Raw genomic sequence first — 11,171 nt, 5'->3', positions numbered from 1 at the left:
AGTTATTTGTTTTTATAACGTTGTTGTAATTGTATAAATTGTTTATCTGGTTCTCTTCTCCTCACTCTGTATTCATTAATTCAAATCTTCCTAGGTATCTCTTAAGCCACCCCCTCATCCTTTCTTACAGCAAAATAGTATCCTTCCACGTTAATATACAATGTCTTATACAGATATTCCACAATTGATGAGCACACTCTCAATTTCCAGTTTTTTACCTAGATTCATTTTGCACAGCTTTGAAAATGGAGGTTCATGAGGTGAGGAGTGAACAAATTGATCTTTAAGGTTTTAGTTCCAGCTCTTAAGAAATCCAACATCTTCAATGATAACCATGGTTATCTTCTAGAGTAACATCAGTTCTTAGCTTTTTCTGTTCTACCTTCTCTACAGTGTGTGGATTGAGGAGACAGGATCTTGTGTAACAGCCTTATAAAGATATTATAGATGGCATACAACTAATTTTATTTTCAACTTTCTTCTTCAAATGCTTTCTTTTGTCTTATCAGATATTAAATTATTTAATACACTTTTCATGTTATTCTTCAAGAATATGAGGGGCAGTTAGGTGTCGAAGTGAATAGGTCCTGGAGTCAAGAGGACCTCAGTTCAAATTTGACCTCTGACATTTAATAATTACCTTGCTGTGTGACCTTGAGCAAGTCACTTAATCCCATTGTCTTGCAAATAAAAAGACTAGCTCTATCTTTCCATTTGAAAGTCAAATTAGTTCAATTTCAGTTCCCATCTCTTCTTTTTTGATCTTTGTATACTCTGTATTCATGAACTTTTAGATTTAAAATGTTTGATCTTCTAAAAATTACTTATTTTAGCATACTTGAGGAACAAATGTTTTATGTTCTTATTCACTGGAGATAAACCAGCATGATTTTGTGCAGTTATTCACCATGATATTCAATGTATCCCAGAAACCTGATTACTTTATTTCAATCATAATTGAAATACTGTGAGAAGTAATGCATATGAATGTTCAACTACTTAATGATTCTTTTGCTACAATTGTTAATAAGAATACTACTAATAATTATAATGTTATATGTCTTCAAAATATTTAAATATCTACCATCCAAAATTAATTTAATCTTTTTTGGAGAAAATGAATATGCCACTGATGAAATCTATTATATGACATAGTCATCTTTTTTTTGAATGGGATAATATTAATTAGGATGTAATCTCATATTAGTAGAATGACACTCCACTAGTGAATTATCTTTGTTTATTGTTCTGGCAATTGTTGTTCCAAGAATCTTTCTGTGCATTTTTAAACATTCTTCTAAAGTGTGTCCAGAGGAGAGGAACTAGAATAGTGTGTAGACCAAAATCCATTCCATATAAGGATTAGTTGAAGGAATAATGCTGAGAAAGGTGTTCGACATTGCCAAGGAGAATATTTCTTGCAAAATCTATACTAAAATTTATTCCTTTTTGTGGTAAGGATCCTTAGTGCACTTGTTTGTGAAGAATGTATCAAGTCTCAGAAACACAGAAAACTTCCTTAATAGGTTCCACAATCATTTATCTTAATCCAGGCATAAGAAGAATGCTTTTTTCTTTCTCTAATAATGCAGTTACAATTCAGTGCATCAGCATGTCAAAAGAATAAATGGACAAACACTTCAGATGGGTAGGAAGGAATCTGAGCTCATCATTGAAAGATTGGAGGAAAAGGGACTGGAATACATTTGGTGAAATGCATTTTATTATTGTTCACCTCCTCATTTTATTCTAGTATTATTTTAGGTGTATTCTGTGGATAAAAGTAAAGGAATCTCTGAAAAAACAAAATTTCTAGTGAACCCAATGTAGAAAATCAATGTGAGCATGTAAGTTAGCTGAACTATGTCAACAATGATATAACAAGAAGTTAATTAAAAATCATAATTGAGGGTGGCTAGGTGTTGTAGTGGATAAAGCACCGGCCTTGGAGTCAGGAGTACCTGGGTTCAAATCCGTTCTGAGACACTTAATAATTACCTAGCTGTGTGGCCTTGGGCAAGCCACTTAACCCCATTTTGCCTTGCCAAAAAAAACCCTTAAAAAATCATAATTGAGACCATTACTGGAAAAGGAGGTGAATGAGTCAAATAGGGAAAAACAAGAGTAACAATGGATGATATGAGTTAAAGAAAAAGAGAAAGAATTTCAGGTCTCTGAGTGAATTCTAATGAATGATTTATGAAAGAATGTGGACAAGAACTATATAGAGTGAGATTTCATGAATGGATCAAGATCTGAATGATTGGAGGAAGACATTTTATCCAAAGGAATCATATTTATCCATCAAAGTATCAAAGTATAATCCTATTTACTAATAATGCTTGTAATTCCTATATAGTGATCATTTCAAAACAGGCAAATGAAAGAATTTACAAGAGAATGTAAAGAAAATTAAAATCTCAATTAATAGAACTAATAAATTGCATTAAATGTTTCCATTGAATGGAATTCACTAATCTAAACCTACCTGTGATTTCACACCCAACATATTGGCAAAAAAAAAATCACCAAAAGAAAAAGAAAATGACAAATACTGGAGAATTTGTTGGTGGAATGGTGAACTACTCTTGCTATTCTGTGAAGTATTTTTGGAACTATGTTCAAAGAATTATTAAGCTATGAGCACCATTTGACCAGAGATATTATTCAAGGTCTGTACCTAAAATGATTACAGAAGAAGGAAATGATCCATATATGCAAAAACATTTATACTTTTTGTGTTGGCAAGTAATTCAGAGCAGAGAGTCAACTGGGAAAAAGGGAAATAACTCGTGGTATATGAGTGGGAATAAAACTGAGCTGCAAAAATTGATGAAAAGAATTATTTTATCTTTTAATTTTCCAACTACATACCATGGTAGTTTCTACTAATTATATTTTAGCAAGGTTTTGGAGTTTTACTATTTTTATCCCCCTCTTCCTTCCCTTCCCCCTCCCTCCAACAGAAGGCGATCTAATGTAGGCTTTACCATTTGCAAAGAGGATTATTTTAGAGAAACCTCAAAAAAACTTGAATGGAAATAAACAGAACCAGGAGAATATTTTACATCAACAACACAAACCATTTCCGATAGGGAAAAAAGCGAATTCATAGAGCAAACTGGGTCTTATGGCTACATTTCATTTTCTTTTGTTTTGTTTGGGTATGGCCAATGTGGGAATTTGTTTTTCTTAAAAATGCATGTTTATAACAGAAAAAAGAAGCAGCTGAAATAATAGAACTTCACTGTTATTAAAATGGTGTTTTAAAAAGTGAACAGTGGTCTAAAAAGGCATTACAAACATCTGAGGTCATTAGACAAGTTATTCCTTAGTCTCTTGTTGCTTTAAACCTAACAACCAGTCGTGGCATACATGGATTCTTCCAAGGTGGTCAGCTTTTTCATGAATTTATGGAGCTCCATTCATCTTCACCCATATTGTTACTAATCAAAGAGTTTAGAAAAAACAACAGAGGTTCATTTTCCATCCCGAAGGTGTTTAAATTCAGGAATGACTGAGGTCAAGAGCATCAGGGCTAGAGTCAGGAAGGAAACTTGGGCATCCTGAATGTCAATGTCGTTTTCTTCCATTAATTATTGAGAAGAACTTGAATGCTCTCAATAAACAATATAAATCATATCTATAATCTGCCCATTTCAATTATAAGATCATAGGATCAGGATTAAAGCTGGAAGGGATCAGACTCCATAAAGTCCAACCCCCTAATTTTACAGATGAGGAAGCTAAATTACACAGAGAGCAAAAGGTTACGTAACTTTCGTAGGGTCACATGAGTGGTTTCTGAGGCAGGATTCCAACCCAAGTTTTTGTGACTCCAGGTCCCGTACCTATATACTTAATACCAAACTGCCTCCCAGATAAAGAATTTTTAACATTTCTAATCCAATGAGAAAGGAGGAAAATTGAATATTGAGAGGAGTAAATAATATTTTAGCAGATATTTGCAAAAGAGGGTTTTTTGATTATTTCTGAAAATTTCTTCCTGGAGTATGGCTGAAATTCTGAAATCTAGACGCTGGGCGCCGCTGTCGGCTAATATGGATGGAGAGCTGGAACGAACAATCCCAGCTTCCTGCTGGGTAATTTCCTGCCCAACAAAAAAGCCTTATTATATTCATTCAAGCTCCCAGATGATTCCAACAGAATACACAATCCTCCTTCCAGCTTCCTACAGAATCTTCTCTAGAGCACACGGATTGACAGTAACGCTAGGATATACGGAAACTGATCTTCTTTAATACAGATTCTTAACAACTCATGATCATCTACACTTCGGCTTCTGGAGATTCTTCACAGAGCTGGAAATATGGGAAGGAGCTCAGGGCAAAGAGCTCTGACTCTGAGGCCGGAGGTACTGATCCCCTTTTTGCTGTCTTTGTTCTGTTGCGCGTTTTCTGAACAGATCCGCTACTCCATTCCCGAGGAGATGGCGATAGGGTCGGTGGTGGGGAACCTCGCCAAGGATCTGGGACTAGAGGTCTGGGACTTAGCGGTTAGGAAGTTACGGGTGAGTGCAGAGAGGGAATACTTTAGTATCAGCTCCGAGAGCGGAGAATTGCTGGTTAGCGGCAGAATAGACCGAGAGGAAATATGTGGAAAGAAGCCTGTGTGCTCCCTAGATTTTGAAACAGTTGCCGAAAATCCACTAAATATTTTCCACGTAACTGTGGTCGTACTCGACATTAATGATAATGCTCCGTTATTCAAACGATGGCAAGCAGATTTAAAGATTTCAGAATCCATTCAAATAGGCTCGTCCTTTCCTCTGGACCCCGCTGTGGATTCAGATGTTGGGACTAATTCTCTGCAACAATACTCCCTTGAACAAAACAATTACTTTGATCTAGCAGTGAAACAAAGTCCAGATGGCAATAAATACCCTGAGTTGAAACTGAAAAAATCTCTGGATAGGGAACAGCAGAGTTCACATCAATTGGTCTTGATGGCTCTGGACGGTGGGCAGCCACCCCAAAATGGCACTGTTCAGATCAGAATCACTGTTGTAGATGCTAATGATAATGCCCCGGTATTCAGCCAGCAGGTCTACAGGGTCAGGGTGCCGGAGAACCTGCCCCCAGGATCCTCTATAGTCCATGTGATGGCCACCGACCAGGATGAGGGAGTCAATGCAGAAATAACCTTCACCCTCCAAAATGAAGACGAAAATGTGAAAATTTTATTCGACTTGGATCAAAAGACAGGAGAAATCACGACCAAGGACAATCTGGACTTCGAAAATGCTAATAGTTATACCCTAAGCATTGAAGCAAAAGACATTGGAGATCTAGCATCACATTGCAAAATTCACATAGAAATCCTTGATGCAAATGATTGTGCCCCTGAAATGACTGTGACATCTGTCTTCAGTCCAGTTCCAGAGAATTCTGAGCCTGGCACTGTCATTGCACTTCTGAAAACCCGTGACAGAGATTCAGGAGAAAATGGGGAGATTGTGTGTTATCTTCAAGAAACTATTCCCTTCAGATTAGAATCCTCTTCTAAGAATTACTACAAACTGCTGACAGACGGAACACTGGACCGTGAGCAAACCCCAGAGTATAATATCACTGTGACTGCTACTGACAAAGGAAACCCTCCTTTATCCACTAGCAAAACCTTGCTCCTGCTTGTTGGGGACATCAATGACAATGCCCCCATCTTCCTTCAACCTTCCTATGTGGCTTGTGTTCCTGAGAACAATGTTTTAGGTGCATCTATTTCCCGTGTCTCAGCAGTTGACCCAGATTTGGAACAGAATGGCAGTCTATCCTACTCTATTATGTGGAGCGATCTCCTTACCCCGCCACTATCCTCCTACGTTTCTGTCAGTGGCCAGAGAGGAGATATCTTTGCGCAGTGTTCTTTCGATTTTGAGCATATTCGCACCTTCGAGTTGATTCTTCAGGCCTGTGACGCTGGCTCTCCAGTCCTCTGTGCCAACGTTTCAGTTCGGGTGTTCATAGTGGATCAAAATGACAACGTACCCATCATTCTCTATCCAGCCCTTGGGGTTGAAGGTTCAGCCCTCTTCGACATAGTCCCTCGATCTGCAGAGCCCGGCTATTTGGTTACCAAGGTGGTGGCAGTGGATGGGGACTCAGGACACAATGCTTGGCTGGTCTATCAAGTATTGCAGGCCACAGATCCAGAGCTCTTCAATCTGGAGTTGCGTACAGGCGAGGTCAGGACTACCAGAACCTGGACTGATCGAGATGCAGCCAAACACCGCCTTCTGGTCTCTGTGCAGGATGGTGGAAAGCCCCCTTTGTCAGCAACTGCGACTCTACACTTGGTTTTTGCAGACAGCTTGCAGGAGGCGATGCCAGAGATGATGGAGGAGCACTTCAAGATTCCAAACCCTCAGTCTGAATTGCAGTTTTATTTGGTAGTAGCTTTGTCCCTAATCTCTGTGTTGTTCCTTATCACAGTGACACTGTCCATTGCCCTAAAATTAAGAAGGTCGTCAAATTCATCTAGATTCAGTTGTCTATCTCTGGATTGTTGCTCTAAGCCTGGACCCATTGTCCCTGCAACCTACAGTGAAGGAACTCTACCATATTCATATAATCTGTGTGTGGCCTCTCAAGGGGGAAAGATGGAATATAATTTTCTCAATTTGACTGGGGAAATATCTCCCCCACAGGACCTCCTCTTTAATGATGTTTCTGATATCCTGAATAATAGTAATGGGGAATTCCAGGTCACCTCCAACCTAGTGATTCCTTCTCACGTAAGTTTTTGCCATCTTTTCATTTCTTTTGGACAGTTTTTGCAATAGTTTTTAAAATTTAAATATCTTAATTGTGAGTAATTGGGAATTTGTTGATTTGACATACTCTTTCTCCTTCGATTTACTGGCAAACATTATTAATAAGCAAATGTGTGTGGGAGAGAGAGAGAGAGAGAGAGAGAGAGAGAGAGAGAGAGAGAGAGAGAGAGAGAGAACACTTAGCTTCTAGTTTGCAATCAGTTCTTGGTTTGAAAGCATTGAGTTTCCTTGGAATAGTGATTCTACACTTTTTAGTCTGGCCATTAATATTCTTCATTAATTAAACATGACTTTGATAAATTTTTCTTTTGGTTTGCCATGTAGTTTTATGGTTCAAATTACATCAAGAGCTTACTGACACAACTTTCCTAAAAGCAGGGATTTTTGATTTGTTTAAACGCAGAAGTTTTTTTCAGTTTCAAATTCTCTCCCTTTCTCTACCCTTTACCCACCCAATGAGAAGGCAAGAAAAGTACAATTTATTACTAATATGACTAGTCATGGAAAATAAATTTCCAAATTAATTACTAAAATAAATTTTAATTAGTTTTCACTTTTAACATATCCATTCAAAAATTACTCTTTGGTTGTAGTTTCATCAATAATTCTATCTGTTTAAGTCACCTAGAAATGAAGTCTTTCACCAAATATATAGAAACTGCAAATGTAATAAAGAGATGTTACACATTCAGGTTAAAATACTTCCTCCCAAAGAATTATGTATATTAAGGAAAACAATGTCTTGTTTATCTCAAGAGTCAAAATCTAAGTATGCAGAACATTTCTGAAAATTGTATTTAATTTTCTTATGTTGGATGCTTTGGTGTTTAGAAACTCTCACATTGTGCATTCTGAGTACAATATTGATAACTAATTATGATTACACAAGGATTTATATAGAATGATTAGACCTTACTTTCTGCATCCTAAAGCCCTGGGAATTTCCTTGATTAATACATTAACATATTTAATACAAAAATCTCCACTCAACAGTCTCCTGAGTGCTCTACACAGAAATGTAATTATTACATACTTTCTCTTTTAATTGAGTAAGGTGAAACTCATTCGGAATTATTAAAGTCCAAGACATAAATTAAAACAAATCACAAGAAAACTATTCTTCAGTTTTAGAAAAATAAATTTCTACAGCCCACTTAGCAATAGCACTTCGGGGGGGGGGGGGAGAAGAGAAATTTGTGACTTGGAAATTGCTATCCTAAGACTGAGGACTCATATTGAAAATACATGATGGGGGTGGCTAGGTGGCATAGTGGATGATGGGGGTGGCTAGGTGGCGTAGTGGATAAAGCACCGGCCTTGGAGTCAGGAGTACCTGGGTTCAAATCCGGTCTCAGACACTTAATAATTACCTAGCTGTGTGGCCTTGGGCAAGCCACTTAACCCCATTTTCCTTGCAAAAAAAACCTAAAAAAAAATACACGATGGAATAAAGAAAATGCAAAGGAAGAATGAATACTCAGCTAATTAATCACATTAACAAACTTTCTAAGAAATAAAAGAACAGAGCTACTATCTTGCAATCTACAACTATTCTATGTTTTGGGTGCTCTCTGTATCTGTCACGAAAATTAAATAGTTACTCCTTTTAAAATACGTTTCAAAGCAATAAAATTATTAAGAATGAAGCTATTTGAAACCAAGTTTTCATGCTTTGCTCAGAAATAGTGTAGTAATCAGTTAGGACTCTGAGCGCCGCTGTTGACCAGTAATGGAAGTAATCTCCCTCCTTGGCTGCTCACAAAACCTAGCAATACAGCGTTCAGACACACCTTCCGGTTAAAATCGAATCAGCCAGAAACCCTCTTCTCTGTGGACTCCAAGATGCAGGGGTATCTTGATCCCCTTGGACACTTAGGATCGGACTGCTAATCAGGAGAGTGAGGTTGGATCTGCCACAAGAATAAAAAAATTCAATAGCGAGGCAGCAATGGCGACTATTCAGAGGCTCGGGAACTGCCCAGGCATGGTCCTGATTTGCTTTGTCCTGGGATCTTTGTGGGAGGCCGGGTCTGGACAGATCCGCTACACGGTGCCTGAGGAGATGGAGAAGGGTTCTTTTGTGGGAGACGTCGCCAAGGATCTTGGACTAGGGCCCCACAAGCTTTCGGAGCGCGGAGCCCGTATAGTTTCCAGAGGTAAGAAGCAACATTTTGCTCTGAATGTCAGAAGCGGCAGCTTAGTCGTAGCAGACAGAATAGACAGGGAGGAACTGTGTGGAAAAGCAACCGTCTGCATTGCAAGTGCAGAGATTCTGCTAGAGAATAAAGTGAAAATTTATGGAGTAGAAGTGGAAATAATTGATATCAATGATAACTCCCCCAGCTTTGGAGCTGAAGAAAGGGAAATCAAAATCAGCGAAAGTGCAGTGCCAGGAACCAGGTTCCCCCTTCCGGAAGCCTTTGATGTGGATATAGGAATGAACTCTGTTCAGAGCTATCAGCTGAGTTCGAATCACCATTTCTCTCTGCGTGTGGAAAAACAAATAGATGGAGTCAAGTATCTGGAACTGGTGCTGGAGCGTGCTCTGGACCGAGAGGAGGAGCCCATTCACCATCTTATCCTCTCGGCTTCGGATGGGGGAGATCCTATTCTCTCCGGCTCCTTACGAGTTCTTGTGACTGTCCTGGATGCGAATGACAACGCACCAGAGTTTACTCAGTCTGTATATACCGTGAATGTACTTGAGAACTTACCACAGGGGACACAGCTGCTCACAGTGAGTGCCACCGACCTGGATGAAGGAATAAATGGGGAAGTCACTTATTATTTCCAGAAAATTACCGTGAAAACGTCTCAGCTATTTCATTTGAATGCTTTGACTGGGGATATAACAGTACTGGAAAATTTAGATTATGAGCAGTGTAATTTCTATCATATAGATATTGAAGCTCGAGATGGGGCTGGACTTCTGGCCATAGCTAAGGTTCTGGTGAAAGTGCTGGATGTGAATGACAATGCTCCTGATATCACCATCACCTCTCTTACCAGCTCAGTATCTGAAAATTCGTCTGCAGGGTCGGTGATTGCCCTTTTCAATGTACATGACAGAGACTCTGGAGGAAATGGTCAGGTCACGTGCTCCGTCCCAGAACACTTGCCTTTCAAACTTGAAAAGTCTTATGAAAATTATTATAGTTTGGTGACAGACAGAGCCCTGGATCGGGAGCAAGTCTCCATGTATAATGTCACCGTAACAGCCACAGATGGAGGAAACCCCCCTCTGTCCACTGACATTGACATCTCCTTACATATAGAAGATACCAACGACAATCCCCCAGTTTTTCCCCAGATGTCCTATTCAGCTTATGTCATGGAGAACAATCCCAGAGGCACTTCTATTTACTCGCTGACTGCTCATGACTCTGACATCGGGGAGAATGGTCACATCACTTACTCCATTACAGATGACTCGGTACACAGTACACCTCTCTCCTCTTATGTTTCTATTAATTCTGAAACAGGTGTGGTCTATGCTCTGTGTTCCTTTGATTATGAACTGTTCCGAGAATTGAAGCTAGGAGTGACAGCCAGGGACTCTGGAGACCCTCCTCTCAGCACCAACGTGTCCCTGACTCTGTTCATCCTGGATCAGAATGACAACACCCCCGAAATCCTGTACCCAGCCTTTCCCACAGATGGTTCCAGTGGCGTAGAGCTGGCGCCACGCTCTGCAGAGCCTGGCTACCTGGTGACCAAGGTGGTGGCAGTCGATGGAGATTCTGGTCAGAATGCCTGGTTGTCCTACCGCCTGCTCAAGGCTACAGAACCTGGGCTCTTCTCCGTGGGGCTGCACTCAGGGGAGATCAGGACTGTCCGGACATTCCTAGACAAGGATACTCTCAAGCAGAATCTCATAGTGGCAGTGACAGATAACGGGGACCTCCCCCTCTCTGCCACAGTCAGTATCACCATAGCAGTGGCAGACAGCATCCCTGAGATCCTTTCCGAGCTCAGCAGTTCAGAGGCACCAGCTGACTTTAAAGATTCCAGGCTCACACTCTACCTAGTCATCGCTGTGGCTGTCATTTCCTGCTTGTTCTTCACCTTTATTATCATTTTATTGGTGCTCAGATTACATAGGTGGAGAACCACAAAGTTGCTGGGTGCACCTAGCGAGCATTTTGGAAACATCCATTCCTCCCAATTTGTGGGACTTGATGGAGTCAGAGCGTTTCTCCAAACACACACCCAAGAGGTTTCCCTGACTACCGACTCTCGGAAAAGCCAATTGATAATTCTGGGACCAAATTATGCAGACACTTTATCACTTCAGCAGAACTCTGACAAAAAGGAACCTCCTTTAATACCTCATGAATCAATTCTCTCTAATGAGGATCAGCCCTTCTTACAGGTATGC

At 39.8% G+C, this 11,171-nt stretch overlaps 1 protein-coding gene across 7 annotated transcripts in view; it reads left to right on the top strand.

The window, feature by feature from the left end:
- Positions 1–11,171, top strand: part of LOC141506210 (protocadherin gamma-C5-like) — a 221,695-nt gene that overhangs the window by 58,240 nt on the left and 152,284 nt on the right. Inside the window, exon 1 of one of the 7 annotated variants that reach the window (XM_074212761.1) lies at positions 4,321–6,754. The exons of 5 other annotated variants lie outside the window; for them this stretch is intronic. In XM_074212761.1, coding sequence (XP_074068862.1) covers positions 4,331–6,754 — 2,424 coding nt within the window. In that variant the 5' untranslated portion in view covers positions 4,321–4,330. Of the gene's footprint in view, positions 1–4,320; positions 6,755–8,070; positions 11,166–11,171 lie in introns of those variants that run through there. One more of the 7 variants, XM_074212759.1, reaches the window with a different exon arrangement.

This window comes from Macrotis lagotis, chromosome 1 (assembly GCF_037893015.1).
Source record: "Macrotis lagotis isolate mMagLag1 chromosome 1, bilby.v1.9.chrom.fasta, whole genome shotgun sequence".
NCBI classification, from domain to species: domain Eukaryota; kingdom Metazoa; phylum Chordata; class Mammalia; order Peramelemorphia; family Peramelidae; genus Macrotis; species Macrotis lagotis.
The sequence above is the reverse complement of the archived record's forward strand: the minus strand, read 5'-3'. Positions and strand labels throughout refer to the sequence as shown.